General features: G+C 44.7%; 1 protein-coding gene and 1 long non-coding RNA gene across 6 annotated transcripts in view; one reads left to right on the forward strand and one right to left on the reverse strand.

Annotated features, from left to right (window-relative positions):
* Positions 1-5,107, reverse strand: part of CCDC93 (CCC complex scaffolding subunit CCDC93) — an 87,096-nt gene extending 81,989 nt beyond the window's left edge. For all 5 annotated transcript variants that reach the window (XR_012333156.1, XR_004527466.2, XM_033860265.2 and 2 more), the window contains exons 1-2: positions 4,927-5,107; positions 722-835 (exon numbers count right to left, since the gene is read on the reverse strand). Coding sequence is in view for 3 of the 5 variants with exons in the window: in XM_033860265.2 (XP_033716156.1) it covers positions 722-835; positions 4,927-4,968 (156 nt within the window). In the remaining 2 variants the exon portion in view is untranslated. The remainder of the gene's footprint in view (positions 1-721; positions 836-4,926) is intronic.
* Positions 5,108-5,243: 136 nt separating this feature from the next.
* The window catches only part of LOC117312985 (uncharacterized), a 34,477-nt gene continuing 13,781 nt past the window's right edge, over positions 5,244-25,939 (forward strand). The window contains exon 1 of the long non-coding RNA XR_004527467.2: positions 5,244-5,906. This is a non-coding gene — a long non-coding RNA (uncharacterized lncRNA). The remainder of the gene's footprint in view (positions 5,907-25,939) is intronic.

Here is a 25,939-nt window from a genome sequence, read left to right on the forward strand (position 1 = left end):
AGAATCTGTGATGTGCAGCCAGGGCCGTGGCCCACTGGAGGACTCAACGCTTTCTTCCACCAGGAAGCTTTCCCAGCCTGCCCCAACTGATCTGAATGCTTCATTTCTGTGCATAGTTCACTGTGGCATTTACCGAATTGTGCCCTTTAGTCTATGCACGATGTTTTACTGGCCTCTCTCCCCTACTCTTTAGAAGTCAGGCTCTTTGGGTAGAAGGCCTTTGTTCTTATCCTTGTGCCCTCAACACCTACTACTATGCCTTGTGCATAAGAACTGTTCAAGGTTCTGCTGAATTAAATGACTTCATCCCATAGTGATTTCTTCCTCCTCTAAACCCCGCGTTTACCACCCACAGAATACCTGGCAACGGTCTGGGAGCGCCCCGACTTGGGATAGCTCCCTATTACCTCAAATTATTTTATCTTACATAAACTTTATCTCCCCACCCAAGCTTTCAGTTCCTTGAAAGAAGGAACTATTTATTTTGTTTATCTGTATAGCTCAAAGCTTCGTGCACAGAAAGGACTTCAAGGTGTAGTTACGGATACATGATTATTTTCGTTTAATAGGAAATTTGAACACTTCCATAATGAATCTGAATCCAGGAGAAATGGCAACAAGGACGTAGAGAAAGTAAAAACACAACCTCTTCCTCCTTTCCACGGTAAACCATGCCGTCCTGACAAAAACTAGCCTAACGCTTAGAAAGACTTCGTCTTACCTTGTCAAAAGGTGACAAGCCTTTAATTCTTGCCCTGAAATACCCAGCTGCCACCAACAGCTCCAGAATCTCAGTCAACTTGACGTTTTGTTCTTCATCTTCTCTTGTTTCTACCTAAAACGAAAGCAAAAGGCTGGTAAAAGCTACCTTGGATAAAGGAACACCAGGTATATTTCCGATGCCACAATCTCATTGCCAAGGAGCAGGTGACATTGGCTGTATCAGGGCATTCATGCCAGAGCGTGGGGACACAGTGCTGCCAGAGTCGCACAGAACAGGGTCCCTGGTCCTAACCTGCTGTTAATCGTCTTAGGTGGGGGGGGGGGGGGGGCGGCGGCGAGAAGACACACACAGGTGGTATGGACGGTTCATCACGTGTGAAGGAATCCAGGGAAAGGAAGATTCCAGCCCATTACCACCCTGTTCTCTAACATGTGACTTGTATGGCAGGCTTCTCGACTGGATTATAAACTCCTTTCAGACGGAACAGGTAGTCTGTTTTGTTTAAGTTTATACTCATCTTGGTCCTAGAAGTTACTGACAAGAGGGGCAAGAACAAAGAATTCAAACACGTGTCTCCATCTGCACTTTGATCTCTACAGCAAATATAAGGAAGGCTTTCAACCCAGATATATTACGGGCAGATTACTACCACATAACAGGATTGCCTTAAAAATAAAAAATTCACTTAATACATTTAAATAAGGATTTTATTTAAATGTCTTTAATTAATATCCTACCTTTGCTCTCAGGTTGTTTATCTACAAGTTCAATATATCTAAATATTCCAGTACGTTTGCCTCCATTTACTTTCCTGAACTGTACCTTTCCTGACTTCCATTATTGCAGAAAATAAAAAACTACTACCTCTCTACAGAAAACAATGCCAAGGTACCCTGGTTTAAATCCTCATACCCACCTCTGACTACTCCCTTACCCAACAATGCCTGCTAAATCTTCCTTAACTACGCAGCTCACATTGATCCTCCCTTCCCTTTTCTTTGCACGTTATGCCAGGACTATGGCAACTGCCTCTCAATCTTCCTTCCCCGTTAATTTGTCTTGCTCATTCCTTCCGAAATCACAGCTTTCTCATCATCCCTCTTCAGCTCGGCCCCCAGCCCTCATCATTAAGGCATCATTCACTGTCTATCAGATAAATTCCAAACGTCTTGGTTTGGCATTCAGATCTTGGGCTGCAACCTATCTTTTCAGCTTCATCCTTTACCTCCTGCCAAAACAATACAGACATGGCTGTGGCCAAGCTAAACAAGCCCTGTTCACTCTCATTCCTTCACGGCTCTCCTGATATTCTCTAACCACCCAGATACCACCTTCAGCCCCTAGCTCCTATTCAATGTCAACCCTACAGCCTAAAGTGGTCACTCCTCTGCATTTCTATTTTATTTACAGTCTGTCATTCATACAATTATCAACCTCTTCTGAGTGAGATGTCTGGTGTTAATGGACACGCCAGTCTCTCCAAATAGACTATTAGCTGGTTCAGGGGAGGACCCATATATTCCATATATTATCCACCCACGTTTACTCCTCTGTTCTGAACAGCATTAGTCTCCAAGAACACACTTGTTAAGTATGGAATGACATGCTCAAACATTACATAAAGTGCATGACCTAAGCCAGTCTCGTATTAACAAAATGTTTTCATAGTCGTGACACTGATAATGGAAATTCAAGTTTATTTTAAAGGACAAACTGCCAGGAGAAGGGGCACACACGTAGGGCTTCCCTGGTGGCGCGGTGGTTTAGAGTCCGCCTGCCGATGCAGGGGACACGAGTTCGTCCTGCCCCAGTCCGGGAAAATCCCACATGCCGCGGAGCGACTGGGCCCGTGAGCCATGGCCGCTGAGCCTGCGCGTCCGGAGCCTGTGCTCCATAACGGGAGAGGCCGCAACAGTGACAGGCCCGCGTACCGTAAAAAAAAAAAAAGAAGGAGCATACAGCTGGACATGGAACTATTCAGGTGACTGTTTAATCTCTTGCAGTGTGTGGTGATGGAAGAGACAGCCTTGCAACACTGCTCAGTTTACTTCCCTCTCAAAGGACCCTGGTCTGGCCTATCAAAGATTCTGAAGGTTAGCATTCACTAATTCCTAGGAGACATGCAAAAGTAAATATTAATTATTCACACATTCTCTTCCTTGGCAAAAGATCTGTGATGGTTGAGAACCATCTACAAGTCAAGAGACACAAAGAGAAGAGAAAATAAAGAATAGTTATGGTTCATAAAAATAGTACAGAAAAGGAAAATGGATGATATAAGTATTTTCTTAAAACTCCCGGGATGTAAAACAGGAACGCTTCATTCGTTCAATCATTTATCATGAAAACGCTTCCAAGAAGAGGACAAGACATCTGGGGAAGGGCATCCCTGCCTCAGCCTGCACCTAATGAGCACCCACTGCCCACACCATGGCAGGTGCCTGGCCCATGCTTCCCGTCCACTTATCCCACGAATGGAGAAGTGTACTTTTGCAATGCACCCTGCGAAGTAACTTTTTAGCACGAGACAATGAATGGAGAATGTTAATAGGACTCCAAATTCAATTCACAGATTAACACTAAAACAAAACGCAAAAGGGTCACTGGCTAATGTGCAGGGAATGAAAGAATATCCTCTCTTTAAGCCATAAAAAGTCACCAGGCTGGGTAATACATCCCATTGTTAAAACTAAAATTCTGATAAAGATGAATGCTGTGAGCTCTTAAACCAGGCACACTAAATTATCAGTTGTCTGATACTGGAGTTCACATAAGCTGGAAGGCAGGGCCACGTCTAACTATCTCTATCCTTCACATACATACAATAAAGGGCTTACAAAATTGAATTTAATGAATTAACCGGACTAGTGACAGCTTAATGACATATTCATATGTACTGGTCTTTGAACGAAGTGATAATAATTGGATTTTTATATTCACCCTGTTTTCCTCCCAATTGCCAGGAACTTGGAAAAGTGACAAATTAGACCCAGTCTCCTGACAGTGAAGGGTTAAACAAAGGACAAACAGGGGCAAGTTGCTTTTTATTTTAGAAAGACTCTACTGGTAGTACAGTGGGACAATGAAAACGTCAGAAAACTTGCTAGGTTTTCTGGAGATAACAAAATGGATTTGCATTCTGGGAGCACACACTGACAGCTTAAGTCTGTCCTTCCATTAGTACACCTCCAGCTTTTATGCACAGAACAGTGATCCCTCAATTAGTGGTACTAGCGGGATTTAAGAACTAAGGATGCGGGGAGAGGGGAAAAGAAGCAAGATTGGCCACAGGCAGCTAAGTGTGAAGGGACCACGCACCATGTCAAGGAATCAGTCCCTCTGACAAATGCCTGCTTCAGAACCCTAGAAAGGGGACAGAGGTGCGGCGTGGATTCCATTTCTTTCAGGAATCTAGTAAACTAGACTAGCTTTTGAGCAAATCAATTGGAATAGAGGCCAGATGCAAACCACCTATGCAAACCACCTAGCTAAGTGATATTTGCAGCCAAAAGGAAATGCACTTTTCCTCTCCTTCCAGGTAATGTGTATGTAAATACAGAAACCGTTGATCATCCTGTCCCTCAGGACCAAGTGAGTACTTAATAACAAACACCTCCCTTCTGGAGAAGCAGCGACGGTTTCCGCCCGGCCACTCCGCAGGGCTCCCAAACTTCCTCCCGCCGGCCCGGCGGGGCGTGGGGACAAACGCAGGGCGGCATTCCCTCCCGATACCAAGGCGGCGGGTGCCGGCCGCCAGGACCCCGTGGGCCCGGGGAGGTGGCGGCCGGCGCCACAAGGTCACCGCCCTTTGCACAACCCGAGCCCGGACCGTCCCAGCGCGCGTCTCGTGACTACTGGGCGCAGCACCCCCTGTCCTCGAGGCGAGCCGAGCGGCGCCGGGGATCGCGGGGCACTGCCGGGGGAAGCCGGAGAGGTGGGACCCCAGGCCCCGCGGGGCCTGGTGCTGCGTCGGCGCAGGTATTGGGCTGGGAAGGCTCCCTCCGTCCCGGGAGACCCGGCACCGGCTGAAGTTTGTCCCCGCCCACGCCCACACTTGCTCGGCCCCCAGCAGACAGGGCCGGTGCTCCCGGCGGTGGACACACCTGAGAGAGGGGACGGGGCGCCCTAATCGCAGCCGGCCCCGTGGGCTTGGCCCTCTTTCGGAAACCCGGACGTGTCAGGGCGGGAGGGGGGTTCCTTACCTCCGGGAGACCCTGGCCTTCCGGCCCCTTGGGCAACCCCATGATCTCGTCGGACTGCCGTGCGGCGGCAGCAAAGCCCGCGGAGCGTCCGGAGGAAGCTGTCCCCAGCCCCGAAGCTGCTACCGGGGTGGAGTGCAAAGCGGTAACTTCCTCCCGCCGCCGCCGCTGCCGCCGCCGCCGCCGCCGCCGGCCGGGAGCTCCCTAGCCCGGCGGAGCATGCGCGTTGGGGCGGGAGCGCTGCGCGACTGCGCCTGCGCGAGGGCAGGTCCGGGAGAGGTCCGGACTCGATCTGGAGCGTGAGCTGCAGTCCAGGCCGGCTGCCGAGTTCCAGGTTCTGCGGAGCTTCGCGCCGGGGCTCTGCATTTTCCTCGAGGTGCTTTATAAAAGGAATTATTCTTCTATCTTGGGGAAATTTTGCATCCTGGTTCCCGTCTCTGCTTCTCACGGGCATCAGATGCCCCAAGTGGGTTCGGTCCTCTCCGCGAGCTGGACTTCGGAAGTCCGCTTGCTTCCGGATCAAGGCTTGAGCACTGATGAGCTTGGTGATTCAGACCCGGCTCGTTGTGGCTCAGAATCGGGGTGTCCCCTGATTAACGCGCACTTGGGCAAACTTCTTGATATACGGACCAGGGAACCGAGTACCCGAAGAAGGATTCTTCAGGTCGCTGCCTCCCCAGTGTCCGAGCCAGTGCAGCGTGTTCCCCGGGAACTCACCCCCACCATCCCCAGTTTCGGGTTCTTCCTGAGGAGAAGGTCATCTCTGAGAACGCGACTCCGGTATTGACGTCATTTTAGCTACATCATTTACCTGAAGCACCCCTTGTCTGTTCCAGAGGATGGCAACTATGTAAAGGAGTGGTGTCCCTAGCCACAAGCCCCTCGCACCCGCTCCATAAGGGGCTTCTCCAGCATTTTTTGTTTAAGCGATGAAGAAAGAGGTGACATGTGAAAACTTTTCCGTAGGGAAGATCCTTCTCTCTGTGAGTATGTAGGGTGGGGCGGGGGGAGGGGGCAGAGCGAGGAGTGTGAGGCTATGAGCCCCTTGAGATCAAAGAGGTTGTGTGTGTTTTCCTCTCTGCATCCCCAGCATTTTAAAAAGTAGGTACTCAGTTAATGTTTGTCCTTGAAGAAATTCTTTGTGCCTTTTGTACTCCTCCTCGAGTTTATCCTGACAGAACAGAGATTACTCTGGAACCAGAGTGTACAAATTGTTGGAAGCATCCTAAGAATGACCATTTCCTTCTAAAATGTAGTTGGTAAATATTGCTAACAGTATTTAGCAGTAATTTGAATATGCAAATTAAGGTGCTATGAGAACTCTCTTGACTGTGTTGTGTGATATTTTGCTGTCACCCATTGTGAAGCCAGTGAAACTCAGTGTCTAAGGTGCCCACACTCATAACTTCCCAGATGTGTTATCTTTGTAATCTTAAAATTGTCCTTCCCTGAGATGGTATAGGATGAGGGGAACTAAAGGTGGATAATTTGTAGCCATTGTTGAATGACCAGACAGGTGTTGATGCCTAGGGAACGGGTAGCACAATCTCACATAGCAGCAAGCCTAAATAGCTGTATTTAAAGTACCTTGGGGAATAGGGCCTGGAGAATAATAGGACTCAGGTAGACCACACTGGACTTCCCTGTTGTAAATGACTTTGCAATGTTTTAAATAAACATGAGCAGCTATCTTTCCCAGTAAGAAACCATCCTATCTGTGTAGGGTGACAGTAGCAGAGTCAGGGTGGCAGCATGCCTTTATTTTTTTTTTAAAGATCCAGCAGGGGGTCTTCCCTGGTGGTGCAGTGCTTAAGAATCCTCCTGCCAATGTAGGGGACACGTGTTCGAGCCCTGGTCAGGGGACTAAGATCCCATATGCCATGGGGCAACTAAGCCCCTGTGCCAAAACTACTGAGCGCACACGCCACTACGGAGCCCACGTGCTCTGGAGCCCACGCACCACAACTAGAGAGAACCCTGCACACTGCAACAAAGAGCCCGTGCATCGCAACAAAGATCCCACGTGCCACAACTAAGACCCAATACAGCCAAAAATAAATAAATAAATAAATTAAATAAACATGAAAAAAAAGAAAGAGCATCTCATCACAAGAAAAACAATTAAAAAAAAAAAAGAAAGAACGTTTGAGTAGCCCAAACCTTCTCTAAGGTTTGCCTTAGAGAAGACCTCAAACAGATAATATCAGAAGAGGAGGTTTGTGAGGGCTCAGATAAATGCATCTCTCCCCTTCTTCTGGCTCAGGGTACCCATACACACATTTTATCTCCCTAGTGGGGTATTTGGGGATTAAGGATCAGTCTGTCCCTCCTCTGCACATCCAGTACAGAGATGTGTGATGTTCTTCTAAGTGCAAGATTCTCGGGAACTCCACAGATACTTTCCTTTTCCAGGTAAAAAGTTGCTATAGTAAAGAGCTTCCTGTTAGGATCACCTTTATCCTGGGTGACAGTTTTACAAAGCCTCAGTCATTCTGTCCTCATGTTTCTCCCAGCTCTTCCACTCCAGGGCTCTTACTGTAACCAAGAAGGGGAATTGTGAAGTCTTGAAGCAGGAAGTTAGACAGCAACTGTGGGTGTTTAGAAAAGTAGAGCGATACAATTTAGGGCACATAGCATGTTATTGGCAGTGCTTGGACTAGAGCCCCAAATTTCTGGTTCACAGTATCCTTTTATCCTTCCATCATCCATCCATCCATCCAACAAATACTCCTGAGTTCCTTTACGTCAGTGGCTCTCAAACTAGGCTGCACCTTGGAATCACCAAGGGGGTTTTAAAAGGTACCAGTGCCTTGAATGCTAGCCCCAGAGATTCTGGTTTAATTGATCTGGAAAGAAGCATGAATACTGAATTTTTTCCCTTGGAATATATTGTTTATCTATAAAACAATACAGGTATATGTACGTGGGCAACACAGTAGTAACTACAGTGACTACGTTATTATTGTTTCTTTATCAATTACAGTGGCATACAAAATTTAAGATTCCTAAACAAACTCAGAGTCTTTAAGTTAAATGAGTTCTTCCTGAAAATTCTTAGTTGTATGCTGATCTATTCTCATGCAGTAAAGTTTTACAACACACTACCCTGTATTTAGCATGTCACATTTCTGTAGTAAAAAATAGAGGCACAGATGATACAAGCAAACCTAGCCCTCCTCTGCTTCTGGACACAACCCAGCACACACACACACGGAAACACACACACTTGGATGAGTTCTTTTAGTGCATTTTCCCAAACGTGGTAGTTTTATTAAAGAATTCCAACAATTTCCATAATTTTCACAACCACACTCTATTCACTGCCTTACAAAGGACTTGACGAGGATCCAGCTACACAGCAATGAATAAATGCTTGAGAACATCTCTTACATTCTGTATCTCCTGCAGAAAATGATATCTAACATTTTCTTGGTAAAATGATTGGGGAGGCAGGTGGATTTTTAAAGCTTCACAGGTGATTTTGATGAGCGGCCAATTTGACAACCACTCTCTCTGTGCCAAAGACTCGTTCCTGGTGCTGGAGATACTGCAGTTAGCAAACCAGACAAGATGATGACAGAAATTAAACATGTGAATTAATAAGATAGTATTGGAGTTTAAGAAAAAAAAATGTCGTGAAGAACCTAGGGGTAAGACAGGAATAAAGACACAGACCTACTAGAGAATGGACTTGAGGATACGGGGAGGGGGAAGGATAAGCTGTGACAAAGTGAGAGTGGCATGGACATATATACACTACCAAACGTAAAATAGGTAGCTAGTGGGAAGCAGCCGCATAGCACAGGGAGATCAGTTCGGTGCTTTGTGACCACCTAGAGGGGTGGGATAGGGAGGGTGGGAGGGAGGGAGATGCAAGAGGGAAGAGATATGGGAACATATGTATATGTATAACTGATGCACTTTGTTATAAAGCAGAAACTAACATACCATTGTAAAGCAATTATACTCCAATAAAGATGTAACAAAAAAAGATAGTATTGGATACAAATAAGTGTTCTTCACGAAAAAGAAACTGTGTAATGTGATAGGGAATATTTGGAGTCAGAGGCTCTTTTAGATCTGTCATCATGTACATCTTTTCGATGAAGGGGGCAGTATAGGGCTTTCAGGTGCCATTTGAAGGGAGACCCAAATCTTAAGAAGGTGCCGTGGGAAGATCTCCTTCCAGGCAGAAGGAGCATCTAGGGTGTTCTGGACAACCTCTCTTTGCCCCTCCAGACCCACTCTTACCCCTCTCGCCTTGCTTGCCGCTATACAAAGCTGGCCAGTAAGGGTCCATCAGCAGGACTTGGGGTACGGGTGCCTAGGATGTGAGGATCTGGAGTGTCGATCCTGGGGTGGCAAGTTCTGGGGTGTGGGACCTGGAAAGTAGGGTATCAATAGTAATTTGGCAAACTGTATCAAGAACTTACAACATATCCTTGGACGTGATACTTCCATTCTTAGGACTTAGGCACAAAGATCTTCATCATGATGTTATTTATGAGAGGAAAACCTGGAAACTATGTAAATAGCCCATGAAAAGGGAATGGGTAAATACATCAGAGTATGTCCTTTTGGTGCAACATCATGTTGCCTGTAAAAAACGTTCACGGCAGCAGGCCAGGAAAGAAAAGGGTAAGAGATGAGGCTATATAAATATTAGCAATGTCTGCCTGTCAAAAACTCATTAAAACATTTAAAAGGCAAACTGGAAAACTATTCATTACCAGTGGCAAGAGTTCTTGCAAATGAGGAAGAAAAGTTTAATGGAAAAATGAGCCAAAGACTTGAATAGGGAATTACTCAAAGGAATTGTCACTGTATATATGAAAAATATTCTCAGCCTCACGTGAGTTATAACCTTTGCACGGAAGACATAATTAATGTTTTGAGGACATTGAACTAATGCCATAACACTCCCTCATCATTAAGGTTTTGCAAGGGTTTTGGAGGGCAATTTGGCAAAGTTAATTTGTTACCAAATATCCATTGAGTGCCTACTGTGTGCCAGGCAGGGAGAAGGGTTCTCAGTGGGGTTGGAAGTTGTGATTCAGCACCCAAGGGGCATATGCAGTTTTCACAGTGACTGAGAGTCATTACCAACAATTTAGCACCCAGCCATTGTGGATGTCAAGTTTCCTGTATTGAATTTGAGTCATAAGAATTGCTTTGGCTGGACAAAGTGAGAGAGTGACATGGACATATATACACTACCAAACGTAAAATAGATAGCTAGTGGGAAGCAGCCTCATAGCACAGGGAGATCAGCTCGGTGCTTTGTGACCACCTAGAGGGGTGGGATAGGGAGGGTGGGAGGGAGGGAGATGCAAGAGGGAAGAGATGTGGGAACATATGTATATGTATAACTGATTCACTTTGTTATAAAGCAGAAACTAACACACTGTTGTAAAGCAATTATACTCCAATAAAGATGTAAAAAAAAAAAGAAAAAATCAAGTAATGTTTTGAAAATTGAAAAAAAAAAAAGAATTGCTTTGGCTGGAGGAATGAGGGAAGATACGAGACTGTGCCAGTTCTGGGTGGGGGTGCTAAGAGCCCTTCTGTTCATTCCAACCGTTATGAGAACGCACCCAGGCAGCCACGGCTCCCTCTGCCTGGGTCCCTCCATGAGAAACAGAGAAGGGAGAAGACCTGAGACCCAGCCCCATAAGTGGGGTATCAGCGTGAGCACTGAGATTTGGCGGTTGTTTGCTGACATCGTCATCACAGCGTAGTCTGACTAATGCACCACACAAGGGAGAATTGTCTCTCCAGATGCCACAAGCACCCCCAAACCTCTGACGGAAAAACACTGGGTACAGGAAGTGAACAAAATGGAGCTGTGAGATGAACGTGCACAGAAAAATAATACATCAAAATAATACAACAAAAATAATACAGACGAATACAAAATAATACGACGAAAAGTAATCACATCAAAGCTACGTGACTGCGGGTGAAATACGTGCCATTCATGGCAGGTTGAAAGGTGGGATGAGAAGGCAGAGGAGGACGAATGGCTTTGAGTGGGAAGTCAGTGAGCTTTTCTCCAGGGATATCCATTTAAGAGCTGGGGTGGAGTAAGAGACACCGCAGGGGAAAGCGTTTGGGGCTGAGGGATGTGCGCGGGCAGAGCAGAGGGTACCTGGGTGAGCCTGAGGGACTGGACTTCAGAGAGGGGGAGGGGGAGGCGCCCCGCCCACGCAGGGACTTGAGAGCCCCACCCCGCCGCCCAAGGTGTTCGGATTTCACCTAAGCACAAGGACAGCGATCAGAGAGCTTGAAGAAAAAGTATTTCATAAGCTCGTTTGTCTTGTCCCTGGAGTCAGGTCAGCCCTTGGTTCACAGAAATGGACTTTGGGTTTCAAATGTCCCCCAGTGACAAGATTGCTCATGTAAAACTCCTACTACTGTTCATGTTATGGGGACTCAGTAAACAGCAACAGCCTAAACCCAGCCCTTACACCGTCGGGAAACGGTAGGGGAGGAAACAATTGACTCAGGAAATGTATTTCTAAATAAAGTGCGTTTATGTAACGTTATCCAAGGAACCACAGTTCCATCAAGTTTCTTTGTGAAGCTAAATGAAAAAGGTGCAAAATTACTTTAGAAGAGAGACCAAAAAATGATGTTTTCCTGGATCAGTAGGAGAGACTTCTTAAATAGTCTTAAATAAAGACATATTATGCTTTCATTATCTTGAAATCAAATAAAATGGAAATAAGTTACTAGTAAGATTTACAATTATGTTGTAGATTTCTGAAATGTTCTCCTAAGACCCTTCCCGTTTCTTGGCAAAGACAAATGATTGCTGCAGTGTTTCTGGATTATTTGATTGGATTTGTTAAAACAACAAAACTGCTCTATTTACTCTACCTGCAAACAATGACATGGAAGTCGTCAGCTTATAAGATTGACATTTAAATAATCTAAAATTAGAAAACATCATCCTAAAAATTTTAATTCTAACAGGCTTCTTTTTGAAACCCTTACTTAATAGCAATAAAAGTAAGAGAAAAAGAAATCAGAATTAAATTAGTAGAGAGAGAAAAAATCATCTTGTTGCAGTTCTGGATCCTCAAAATTGGACTCATCACGAGGTGGGATCAACTTAGAAGGTAAGTCACTTCTGTTCTCAGGCTGTGTGGATAGAGGGCTGAATCCAGTGCTGCGGGTAGTGACATTTCTTGTTGAGAGTAGAGGATGTGATGGACCGGCAAAGACCCTCAACAGAGAAAACGCCTGGGGAGTTTCCTCCTCACTTTCCAGCTGCAGGACAGAGGATCCTCTTTTCAAGAACTACACATGTGGACAAGGAGGTGTGCAGGAGATTGTTCATGGCAAGCTTTTTTTTTTTTTTTTGCGGTACGCGGGCCTCTCACTGTTGTGGCCTCTCCCGTCGCGGAGCACAGGTTTCAGACGTGCAGGCTCAGCGGCCATGGCTCACGGGCCCAGCTGCTCCGCGGCATGTGGGATCTTCCAGGACCGGGACACGAACCCATGCCCCCTGCATTGGCAGGCGTACTCTCAACCACTGCACCACCAGGGAAGCCCATGGCAAGCATTTTTTGAGATAGAAGAATACAATGACCTAAATGTTCATCAAACGAAGGATGGATATATATATATTATATATATATATATATAATTTGGGATATCTCCCTGGTTTAATATCCAGGGGTGAAAATGAACTAGAGTTATGTGTTTGAAGATGGATAATTGTGAAACATATAAAGTTGAATTTTTAAGAAAAGCAACATTCATAAGGATTTGCTAAGTTTACACACATTCGAAATAATATTAGTCAATGCTTATGGATACATAAATATGTAGTAAAAGTGTGAAAGCCTGCCTGGGAAGTATGCTCATGACTGTGATTCTCTTGGGGTCGGGGGAGATGGAGCAGGGAAAGGAGTGGGAAGGAGGGTCAGAGATCATCTATTCTATCTGTAATGTTTTATTTCCTGGGGAAAGAAGATCTAAGGCAAATATGATATAATGTCAATATTTGATAAAGGTGGGTAATAAATACATGGGCAATTTTATTATTCTTATTTTCTGCATATTTTAACTATTTGTAGTAAAATATATTAAAGATGAAATAAAGAAAAACTTTAAAGTGAATTAGCGGCAAGAAAGGGGACAGAGGGTGTAGATTCCTCTGTGGAGAAGCTTGGTTATGAATTGAAGGAAAGAAATAAGATGGTCAGGGGTACGTGATTGATGGAGAGTTTGTTTCTTTGGCTTTTTTAAGAGACAGCAGGGACTGGAATATCTTTTATTAAATTGCAGGGAAGAAGCCAGATGAGAAAAAAAAAAAGTTGAAAATACAGACTTGAACCTTAGTGCCTTAGCTCTTACAAATCTCCCTAAAAAATGCATGTTTTTCTCCCCGTTAGATTGTCAGCTCCTCAAGGAAGGACAAGGGCTGTGTGTTTTCTGTTTATCTTAATGCCCAGAGCCTGCCTCGAACAAGTGCACCGTGGATGGATGGATGGATGATGGATGGATGGGTGGATGGATGAAAAGATGTAGGCCAGGTGCGCAATATTAGCATAACGTGTGCATCAGAATGGCCACCAGGTGGCAGATGTGACAGTGATTATCCTTTCAGAGAAAAGAGTTCAGATGGACCACAGTTATAACTGTACTCTTGAGTAAGCTTATGTAAGTGAAATACACCCAATATTTACATGGGAATTTGGGACTGTCTTATCATCTATTGATTTCTCATTTCAAATATCAGTAGGTCAACTTAGTCATTCTTGGAAAAAGAGCTCTTGGTGTAAAAAAATGCAGTTGCATTGATTTGTGGTTAAAAAAGGGACTAGACTAGACACATGTGTCCATCTTCTTTCTGTCCTGGTATCCAGATAGTATGAGAGTAAAAGTATGATTCCACAAGGACAAAAAGAATGGAAGAGGAAACCAAAAAAAGCTATTATAACCAGTTCAGTAAATGGGTTATACTCGATAAGCTGCAAACAGGAAGAAACCTGGTTTTCCTCCCACCCATCTTCTTTAAAGTTGCTCTGTTAGAGTTCCTTTCCCCCCCATCTGGATCAGATCTTGTGCAGATTCTAAGGCTCTTATGGGCACTTTGGGAGGCTAAAATCGTCTCCTTGTCAGGTATTAAAAAGTCCAGTCTAATCTAATCTTCAGTCTTTCATCCACTTCATACCTTCTCCCCCTTCTTAGCTTGAATCTGACCTGGAATTCTGTAAAATGGAAGCAGGGGTTCATGGACTATTCTTTTTTTTTTTTTTTTTATGCGGTACGCGGGCCTCTCACTGTTGTGGCCTCTTCCGCTGCAGAGCACAGGCTCCGGACGCACAGGCTCAGCGGCCATGGCTCACGGGCCCAGCCGCTCCACGGCATGTGGGATCTTCCCAGACCCGGGCACGAACCCATGTCCCCTGCATCGGCAGGCGGACTCTCAACCACTGGGGGGTACCTTACATTCTAGGTTTTAAACCTCAGCCAAAACCCCAATTTTTTTAAAAAAAACCTCACTTCACAGCCTTGTATGCTGTACTTATACAATTACAATTATAGATATTTACTAATTATAATTAATAATAATTCACATATGAAAGGGAGCCCTTGGAAATTAAAAAAAGATAGCTGATTAAAAATCAATAGAAGAGTTGTAAGATAGAGCAAAGGAAATGTCCAGGAGGTCAGACATCATAATAGAAGACAGTAGGGGAGGCGATTTTCAAAGATATAATAAAAGAGTGTCCAGATTAGAAAGACCCTCCAAATGCCATGCATAACGAATGGAAAAGTGATTCACACCAAAGCACAGTATAATGACATTTCACAACACTAGTGATGAAGAGAAGATGCCAAGATTTTACAGAGAAAAAGACCAGGTCACAGAGAAATGAGAATTAGAATGGCATGATTTTGCAACAGTAGCACTGGAAGCTAGAACAAAATGGAGCGACACATTCAAAATTCTAATGAAAAATTATTTTTAACCTAGAATTCTATACTCCAGTAAGATTTTAATCAACCAGGGGAATAGAATAAACATGCAAAATGTACTTGCTAGTCACCTGTGACGTCCATTCTTCCTTGCTTCCTTTGTAGCAGAACCTGTTTGGTGTAAAAATATGCTCAGTTGGGGCTTCCCTGGTGGCGCAGTGGTTGAGAGTCCGCCTGCCGATGCAGGGGACACGGGTTCGTGCCCCGGTCCGGGAAGATCCCACATGCCGGAGCGGCTGTGCCCGTAAGCCATGGCCGCTGAGCCTGTGCATCCGGAGCCTGTGCTCCGCAACGGGAGAGGCCACAACAGTGAGAGGCCCGCGTACCAAAAAAAAAAAAAAAAAAAAAATATGCTCAGTTAAATTTCTAACTAACCTTGAAACCTTCCTCTGCCTGAAGACAATAAGTTTCCTCTTTGATCAAAGCTGGTGACTTAATGTGTTTTGTTGGTGTCTGTATTCCCAATGCCCAGTGGAGTAGGTTTTCAATGACAGGTTTTTTAAATGAATAAATGAGCCAAACAGTGAAGAGATATCATCCTCCTCTATCACCTTCCAAGATTTACCCACCCTCCTTTAAGACGTCAGCATTTAATTCATAGTTTATTTTCCTCACCATCTTTGGCTCACAACCTCCATGATTTCAATGCCCACAATATCCTTCCAACCTCAGACCTCACTGTGCCTTGACTTTTAAAGGGATGAACTAGATTATTCCCAGATTCTGTTCCTTGCATCTGTATTTTCAACTCCCAAAATTTTTTATTGCCTCTCGGCAGAACAATTACAATACCTTCCAGCACTCTTTCCTCCCACGACACTGCCATCTGATTTATCATGTGAACAATGCAGCCCCCTGATATAAAAACCCATTTATTAGAAATAGTCTGAGGAGTTTGTTTTCCCTTCACAATCTCGTTCCAACATGTCCTCCTCTCCTAACCTCCCACAGCCACCCTAGATTTCTCACCTCTTCTCAGAACCCGCCTGGAATCATCCTAGTTCTTTGCAATTGTTTATACTGTTCCCTCTGCCTGGAACTGAACTTGCATTCCCTCCAGCCCACAGTGCTTCATCTCAGCCAATTAAAAATGTATCCATTGTCCTAGGACCTGTTCCAATGCCCCTGTCTCCCATGAAGCATCCCCCAATGATTCAAGCAGAATTAATCCCTGAAGCCTCTATGACTGCAAAGCACTTTGCTCTTACGTCTATTACAACATTTATTAGGACAGTTAATAGTATACATGGCTACCTGCCCGTGGACACTCATTGAGGATGCTCCATTTCTGTGATACTCCAAGACGTAGCTGTATGCATTGTATGTGCCTAGTACATAGTACATACCAAAAGTTGTTAGATGAACTGAATTGAGGTTCAAGGAGCTATCTCTGACTGTGATTTAAGTCTAGTGACTTGTGGAAATGGGCAAGAGCAATGCATATCTCCTCCCTTAGGGACACTGCCTCATAATTATTTTAAAAGTTTTCTATTTTATCAGAGCCTTAGAAACTGCTCCTTTTCAAATCTCCACCAAAGTATTATTTTCCTAATTAATTATTGCAGAAGGATAACTATTGCATAAATCAATTCTCAACTTAGTTTGATCGTGACCACTAATGAACTAGATTGGAGATCAGAAGCCCCAAAGAGAATGTTTTCAGATGAATAGTATATTTTATTTGTCAGCAGTCCTCAGCCTCAATTTATGGTGAAATTAACTGAAAGTGGATTGCATATAATTGTCAGCACATTGTCAGTCTGCCTTTCCAAGGCCGGGAGAAGATAGAATGACGAAAGGTAATTTCGTTTTTCTTCATAATTGCTTCTGGATGATACCAGAGCCTTTGAAAGAGAATGTGAGGCTCTGCATTTTGAAAATTGCAAAGAAAATGCAAAGCTTGGGTTGAATACCAAAAATTCTGAATATGTCAGCTATAGCAGAACTAACATTTTTACATATATATATATATATATATATATATATATACTTTTGCAATCTGTTCCACTAAAATTGTCTACAACAGATAACATGATTTTGGACTTGAGATATGAAAAACATTATCTTATGTGTCATCAGTGATAGGATGGGAATTTGAGTCCAGTTAGCTTTATGGTAATTTCTGAAAAAGGTTAAAGAGCAATCAACTTTCTTTCAAATGATACAAAGAGTTGGTGGAAGTTTTTTAGGTACTTCAAATTACCAGGGAAGAGAATAGTCTACAGCCGATGCAGATGAATGAGCATCCAAAGAACAAATGCAGTGGCTTCCCTGGTGGCGCAGTGGTTGAGAATCTGCCTGCTAATGCAGGGGACACGGGTTCGAGCCCTGGTCTGGGAGGATCCCCATGCCACGGAGCAACTAGGCCCGTGAGCCACAACTACTGAGCCTGCGCATCTGGAGCCTGTGCTCCGCAACAAGAGAGGCCGCGATAGCGAGAGGCCCGCGCACCGTGACGAAGAGTGGCCCCCGCTTGCCACAACTAGAGAAAGCACTCGCACAGAAACGAAGACCCAACACAGCAAAAATAAATTAATTAATTAATAAACTCCTACCCCCCCAAAAAAAAAAAAAATAAACTCCTACCCCCAACATCTGAAAAAAAAGAACAAATGCAGAAGATGAGCAGATAATGTTGAAGAAAGAATTAGAACTTGATGCAAGACAAAAATAAAATAGCAACTTCAGTTTTCTGTCATTTATTTATATTTATTCTAAAAATGAATTAAGATAAAGGAGGCTCTTGCTCGTTGTGATGAATCAATCACTAATTAGTAAGTCGTGCCAAAGCACTGTGCTGTCAGACTTCATATCACCATTTCCCGCAGTGTGTTTCATCGAGTAATACCTTGACTTGTTCAACTTGTTGACCCCACGAAAGGGCTCCATGGGTCAAATAAGTTTAGAAATGTGGTGTATTGTGTCCCACCCCACCCCGCCTTAGAAAGTCACACCTGGAGGAATCCTGCCATAGAAGAACTGTGTGCTTTGTGTATTTCACAAATGTATTTGACTACAGATACCAACTGATGCCTCGTGGAACACTGGTGTTCCCATGGAAGCCTGCCTGGGCAATGGTGCACTCTGAGGACCGTGCCGGCTGGTGATGCGAGAGGGTCTTGATCCGTACATTTAGGTGGAATCTACCCTAAAGGCTCTATCTGGGAGAGGCGGGCATGCACGATCCTGTATGTATGTCAGAAACTTAGGCAGCGGGACTGTTGTCTTGTAAAGAATGGGCAGGAAAAGTGGGAGAGAAGTTATATTAAATGTGGGGGTCTCTATGAAATGAGGGGATCCCCCTAAATGCAAACTGAACGATAAAGTATTGCTATAAAGAGATCCTCAGTTGTCAACTCAGCCAGTAGAAAAAGTACCTGAATTGGACATCCACTGTTTTCTAAGTAATCTATGATGTGCCTCTCCTTGCAAGCCCCTCGTTAGGTCCCAGAGCTGAGTGCAACACCTTAACACGGGCTGCAAGTAGCTGCCGGCTCTGGCCCAAGCCAGTCTGCTCATGCTTGCCTCACACACTCCCTCTTGTGGCTCTAGCCTCCCTGGCGCCCTTTCCCATCTTCCAGAGGTCAAGCTGTTCTCCCCTCAGCACCTCCCGCAGGTTCACCTCTGTGAACCCCTCTTTTCTACTTCTGACTTCCTTGGGAAAGCCATCCTGGACCCCACCCCCCAGATCAGATCAGGTGCCCTTGTAGGATACTAGTTTTTCTTGGTAGCACTTATTGCAAATGATTAACTCTATATAGGGACATTTGTTAACATTGTATTGGGGTATAACATACACCCAACGAACCGGCCAATCTTGAAGAATTTTTACATATGTCTAAATCCAAGGAGCCACTACCCAGGTTAAGCACAAAACATTTCTAACATCCCAGAAGGTTGTGCTCTCCTCTCCCATAAATGATTCTCTTTTTTAGCTTTTATCACCGTAGGCTAGTTTTCCTATTCTTGAACTTCTTACAGATGCTCCCCATTGTGGCTGTAAGAGGCACTCAGATTGGCATGTGTAATAGTATTTTATTTTACTAGCATTTTGTAGCATTTCACTGTATGTATGTCCCACCGGTTATTTATTCTGAATATTTTTGACTCTCTTCCCCTCTTTACTGTAAACTTCATGAAGCTGCAGAGTGTGTGCCTGTGATGTTGACTGGGATGTCCTTAGGCTTAGGACTGTGCTTGGCGAAGAGAAGGAACCCAGACATTTTGTCGAAAAAGGGAGTGTTTTTGTTGTTATCGCTGTTGGTGTTAATCCTTTTAAAAAGCTAACACAATTCTCTCATTTTATGGATGGAAGCTTTAAAACCTGAAACATAAAGAAGTGAAGCTAAAGTTAAAACAAATTCTCGAATCCAACCACATACAGTTATGCAGCTGCGCACCAGGAAATGTCTCAGATGGCCAGCAAACCACCGGAAGTAGGAAGAGGCAAGGAAAGATTCCCCTACAGGTTCCAAAGGGAGCATGGCCCTCCTGACACCTTGATTTGGACTCCTAGCCTCCAGAGCTGTGAGACAATGAACTTCTGTTACCTTAAGCCACCTCACTTTTCATACTTTGTTACGGCAGCCCTAGGAAACCAATACAGAGCGTAGGAAGAAGGAAAACCACAGGTCTCCCCCCTACACTACTGGCTGATGACATCTTTGAGGCGCCCTTGAGAACGCACCTCTCAGATCTCCCACTGCAGTGAGTGCAGTTTGCTAGTGGCTCTGGTCCATCATTGCGCTGACCTCAGGGCCACGCTTTCCTGCTCCCGTGACTGAGCCCAGGAGGGGTACTTGGGACTCTTCTAGGCAACTTTGACTCGAGGACTTCTTCCTTCATCTCCCTAACCTCCTCTGTAAGCTGGGAAAGGGGGTGGGGTGTCTGCGATGGGGCCTCTGGCCACCTCAACCTTAGTGATGCAGGTAACCTACCAAAGAAGCTGGAGCATTTCGCCAAAGAGCTGTGTACGTGTATGACCGAGAATTCGGAGAAGCTGGAGGCGATCTGTGGGGCTGAAGATCTGTGGGGTTGCAGGCGCTGCCCTGCAGCAGGGTGAGCCAGCAGATCAGTGACAGCATGTGGGGGCTGCAGTGGTGCCTCGTTCAGAGTATAACGGAGGCTGCTTGCCTTTTCTTCTTTCCAGACTTCACACTTACCCCTCTTGTCACCCTACCCCAGAAGCACACAGGGAAGGGGATTCTGCTAAGTGTAGTTCCTATCTAGCTAAAGTGCCCCAGTACGAACCACCACTGTTCGTACTCTGCGTTGTGCCTGGAGAGCTCTTTCAGTGTCTTGGTTGGGGCATACACACCTGACTACTGGCGTCCCGGTAAAAGACAGGAGATAGGAGGGGGCTTGAGCTGTGAGCCACACTAATCCCTTCGTTTGGGGCACAGAGCGTCATCCATGACCTCTCTCTGCTAGGGGTTCCAGGGTTTCATTGTCTCCAGAGATTAATTCTCTGGTTTCTTGTGGGAATCAGGGAATCAGTGACCCAGCTATAAATGACAGAAGAAATTAGGGACAATTGCTCTGGTAGAGGCTTCAAACAACCTTCCTGTATCAGCCTGGAGCCTAACTCCTGCTCTCCAAGCTGCCAGGTGCCTCAGCCCTGTGGTTTTCAGGGTTCCCGGGGGTAAATCACTCCCCACCATTAACCCAAGTGGGCTCGGAGAGGGTCTCTCTTCCTCTCTTTTATGAAGCCAGATACTAGCTCTCTGTCTGTTTTCCCACTCCCGAAATGTCATCACATTTCTCATCTGTAGTCATCAAATTTTATCCACTGTGGTCTCTCTTGCGTTCATTGTTTTTGCAGGTTAAGGTTTAAGCTGTTTTTTTTTTCTTCCCATTTTAGTTGTGTCTCAGGAGAAAGTAAGTGGTCATCAATATGTGGATCCAACCTACCAATTTTGACACAACGTTTTTCCATTTACTCTTTTCTTTTTTTTTTGCGTTACGCGGGCCTCTCACTGCTGTGGCCTCTCCCGTTGCGGAGCACAGGCTCCGGACGCGCAGGCTCAGCGGCCATGGCTCACGGGCCCAGCCGCTCCATGGCATGTGGGATCTTCCTGGACCGGGGCACGAACCCACATCCCCTGCACCTGCAGGCGGACTCTCAACCACTGCGCCACCAGGGAAGCCCTCCATTCACTCTTTAACCCCCAGCCCCCTGGCCTTGTTTCCCACCATCCAAGGAACTCCTGGTGGGAGTCTCCACTGTCCTAATTGCTAGGTCCCTAGACTCTGCAATCTTCATCTGGATTAAATTGTCTTACTTGGCCTTGCGCATACCTGTTTTTTTTACTCCTGCCTGGTGGACATTTTCTCCTGTAATGAGTCTCTTGAAAACTCCCCTATCGCTCCCCCAGTCTCCTTTGCTGGCTTCTTTTCCTTTGCTCTCTCCTTACATGAGCTTCCTTAGAGCTTCATCTTTGGACCTCTTTCCCTGCACTCGCATCATGTTTCAATGATCGTGTGTATGTGATGATTCTCAAATCTATATCTTCATTTGTCTTAGGTGAGGACTCCTTGTTGCAAGAGACAGAAACCTGATTCAAACTTGCCTAAGAATAAAAGGGGAATTTATTAGCTCATTCATATAACTGGAGACTCAACCAAGATGCTCAAAGCTGTACACACATGGGGACTTGTCTCTCTCTGCGTCTCTTAGCTCTGCTTTCCTCTGTGTTGACCTCGGTCTCCCACAGTCCTCTCTACATGGTGACAGTTTGGCCACTGGATGCTCCATCATTTCATGGTTTACTTGTCTCAAGATCCCAGAGAAAGAGGGTGTCTCTTTCCCCACAGCTGGACCGTGGCCCTTGTGAATCATGGGGCTTTGCCAGACCTGCCTATGTGTCCTTCTCTGGGCCTGGTGCAGGGGCTGAATGGGATGGCTACGGCCTAGGAAAGAAGTGGGTCCCTGAAGAAAGGGAGGGCTGGGGAAGGAGGAGAGAGGGGAAATGAGATACTGCATTCGTTTCGACAATTTGAATGAGGAGATCTGGCTTCAGGAATCAGGGCTGCCATTCTGGATCTTCAGGGTTTTGGTCCCTTGTATTTACAGTGAGGAGGTTGTACTTCTAAGGCCTTCTAGTTGCCATCATCTTTATTTTTATTCTACGAATAATTGACATAAAGCAGAACCTTTTGGCGATGCCTCTGAGTGCCATCTGAGGGGCAGCAGAGCATGGCAGCTCAGAGCACGAGCTCTGGACTTGGATTGCCTGGGTTCTTCATGTGTCCATCATCTCGGCAACGGCTTCGTGGGTGTGTGACCTGTGCAGTCTCGCAGGACACCACGTGCAGGGAGCCTCAGCCTTGGTTTAACACTCTGCTGTCATTCTCTTGGAAACCTTGATAGTTTCATCTTTGACTTTATGTTTTGTAAGTGAAGTTGCACCAGACATTGGAGCCTGCCTGTGGGTAGAGGAGATGAGAGCGTGTGGGTGTCCGCTGTTCCCTGCCAGCTCATCCCCTTAGAGAGTTCACAGTGCCTCATAAGCACATAGCTCTGGTGGATCCGCCTACGTGGGAGTTCAGTGAGACTCCCAGTGTGACAAGGTAAGTGTGTGGTCTATGACTGACTTTCCCTTTGAACCAGAACTTGCTTTGAACGTGGAAAGAAGGCAGTGATGGTCTAAGAAACACAAATGACAGGGAGCCCTACCACATCCTTTCTTATATTATTCCTCTGTATTAGCCAAACACTTACACTGCAAATAATGTCATAGAAGGAAAAAGGATTATAATTCCTTTTCCCTTCAGTCCTTCCTCACTCATCAGCAAGCCAAAGGTAGAGAATGCTAGCAGAACATGCACGTATCAAGTGGAATCAAAACAGCTGAGTTAGTTCCGTGCCACCTTGCCACTGTTCTGGTAAGAGCAAAATACATACTACAGGTATAAACTGCAAAATAACGAATTGTGTAATTTTGGTTCTTTTTCATATGAGTTAAATATTTGCATTTAAAACCGGCATCGCACCATATAAAAACGAATGGTAAAGTTCATACTAATAACTTAAAATTAAATTTTTCTTTGCTTAGAATGGCATTAAATAGCAAATACAAAAATCATAAGTTGAGAGAGAGAGATGGGGAAGAATGGGTAAAGCTTTATATTTTAGTACCTTGAATGGCACTTTTTCCCTGCTTTTGAAACCAGAAACCCCCTATTTTCATTTTGCACTGGACCCTGCGAGTTATGTAGCTCATCCTGCATCAACAAATTACTTTACTTCCCCAGTGTCTCAGTTTCCTTATTTGTAAAATGGGCACAAAAACAGTGTCTCCATCATTGGATTGTTGCAAGAATGAATAATGGTGGGCACTCAGCAATCAATGAATGTGCGCTCTTATTATTAAGATGAGTTAGTATAGAGTCAATCTGTAGGTGATTTGGTGATCAACTTAAATTTCCCTCGGTAATGACTTTATGTAACCTAATTAGTTAACCAGCTAATTCCTGCTCTTTTACATTACCTGCATTGCCGTAGTCTGAATATTTCACTGTAATTTGTTAGTGGGTTCACTTACTTTACCACTTAGATAATGCTATTTAAATTAGTCAGTAGAATACTTTAGTCAGTAGTGGGGCAAGTAAAGTCTAGAAAAATATTTCAGGAAGAGAACACTGTGGATCAAACTTTTTCAATTCCAAATAAAAGCTGAGGGAAGGATTAAGCTATTGTTTCTGTGAAAAAAACAGAAAAGGATATTTTCCACTTCCCAACAACAGGTGGCGATGTCGCTAAGCAAATGGAGGATGTTCCTTGTTAGAGAAATTCTGTGATCAAGTGTGAGGAAGCACAGCTACAAACAACATATGGAAAACAATGCATATTTTAATTAGGTGTTAATAACTGAATATTGAATTCTTGTCTTCCTCCTAATTCACAACAGTGTTATGACAGCTAATTAATAAGTGATTGTAGAGGAAATGATTAATTATTTACAGTAATAATTAGAATAGCTTACATGCTTGTAATCATAAAATGGTTTTCAGAAGTAGATGGAGGCAAAGCAAGTTATTGTTCTGCTGTTGGAAAGACATGGCGGCGCCTCTTTTGGAATGATTTCTATTATCATTCCACAGTGTCTGGGTTTAATAAACAGGTACCATTATGCGTTTGTTCCATCAAGGTTCATTCCAGCCATGGAATATAAAATCATGCACGTGTATTTTTTTACAGGATCCCCTGTCATCCTTATTTGAAATTATGTACATAAGGGTAAACGTGAAAGCTTCCTCGTGTAGGTGAACTCTTTGGAAAGATACCAACCACAGAACAAACTAAAAATAAAATCCTGGACCTGAAGAATAAAGCCTCCCCCTAGAGTCTCTGTTTCTTCATATGTAAAAACAAAACTAAAAAGCAAGTGTATAAGCCCAAACTTCTCCTTCTCCACTTCTCATTCCATATTTCAGATCTCTTTGAACTGCCTCATGTCTTCAGGATATAATGAAATCCCTTGCTCTGGAAGGAAGCCACAAAAGATAGATTTCAAGACCTTTTCCTTTGCTCTCTGCTAGTAGCAGAGCTAATGCAGTTTACTTATTAGATGAGTCACCATGGATACTGGTACAGTCAAGCCAAGCCTACCCGAGTGAGGGGAATTGGAGAATTGAGGCAATTATCCTCATAACTTAAATAAACAAAGTCTCCCCATTTTTGTTTCTGTTACCTGAAATTTTCAGGTGAATGTCTAATTTTAGCTTTGAATTATTAAAGGTGGTTCTTGCCTCAACTCTTACTAAATTTGTGAGCAGAACTCTGGACTCCTTTGCCGTGAAGCACCTTAAGAAAGTTTACCCAAGGCAAATGGATTCCTGTGCTCTCGGTTTTAACATCCTGAGCATTTCTACCTGGCATTTGGGTAAACAATGGGGATAACTCAGGTCTAGGATGAAACATTTCTGAAGGGTAGACAACATTCAGATCTGGAAATGGTTGCTTGGAGAGACCAGATATTTTTAATCAGACAAAAGACATTCCTGATACCACGTCCTTCCTGCAAATATGGTCCTCAACATGTCCTGCATGGACCACATGTTTCTCCACTGGCCCCAGTCCAAGCCACAACCTGCACTGACACTTCCAGTTGGGATTTTATGGATGGTCTTGCCTGCCTCTCTGAATCTCCTTTTTCTCCTCAGGTCATGTCCCAGCTTTACCCGTGTGAATTCCCTCATCTGAGTACCCTTAACTTAATGTCAATGAACATTTTTTTTTTCGGTACGCGGGCCTCTCGCTGTTGTGGCCTCTCCCGTTGCGGGGCACAGGCTCTGGACGCGCAGGCTCAGCGGCCATGGCTCACGGGCCCAGCCGCTCCGCGGCACGTGGGATCTTCCCAGACCGGGACACGAACCCGTGTCCCCTGCAACGGCAGGCGGACTCTCAACCACTGCGCCACCAGGGAAGCCCGCCAATGAACATTTTAGAGGAGCTTTGTAAGTATAAGGCATGACTGTTATTTCCAAGTAATGAGTTATCGTATTATTGTTATTTAATATTCATGTTCAATGTTTTAATTATTTATCACCTTGACTTTAAGTCACCATTGTTAGGGTTCAAAGAGAGCCCTGGTGATGATAATTGTTATGGTGTGAGCCCCACATGACTATGCTCGGCACTTTTTTTTCCATACTGTGCACTTTTGAAGGCTGACTCAACTTTCTGATTTCACACTGCCTGCCATACGTATTGTTCTGTGACTCAGCATTGAGGGCTCCTACGGCGACCTCATCTCTGATTCCTTCCCACCATGCAGCAGCTGTGTGGCACATTCGGAAGTTGAGTATCTGTCTGATTGGACAGTATTTTGTGGTGGAAGGGGCTATATGACAGAGATGGACATCAGCAGCTGACTGACCTGGACTTGAAGCCCATTCCTTCACTTCCATGATGTATCCCTTCCGAATATGTCTTACCTCCTCTGAACTTCAACTTGAAACAGGGAAAATAATACAGGTTTCGCAGAGTAGTGATTGGAAATAACTTATGTAAAGCGTCTGG

The sequence above is a fragment of the Tursiops truncatus genome, chromosome 7, assembly GCF_011762595.2.
Source record: "Tursiops truncatus isolate mTurTru1 chromosome 7, mTurTru1.mat.Y, whole genome shotgun sequence".
NCBI classification, from domain to species: Eukaryota; Metazoa; Chordata; class Mammalia; order Artiodactyla; family Delphinidae; genus Tursiops; species Tursiops truncatus.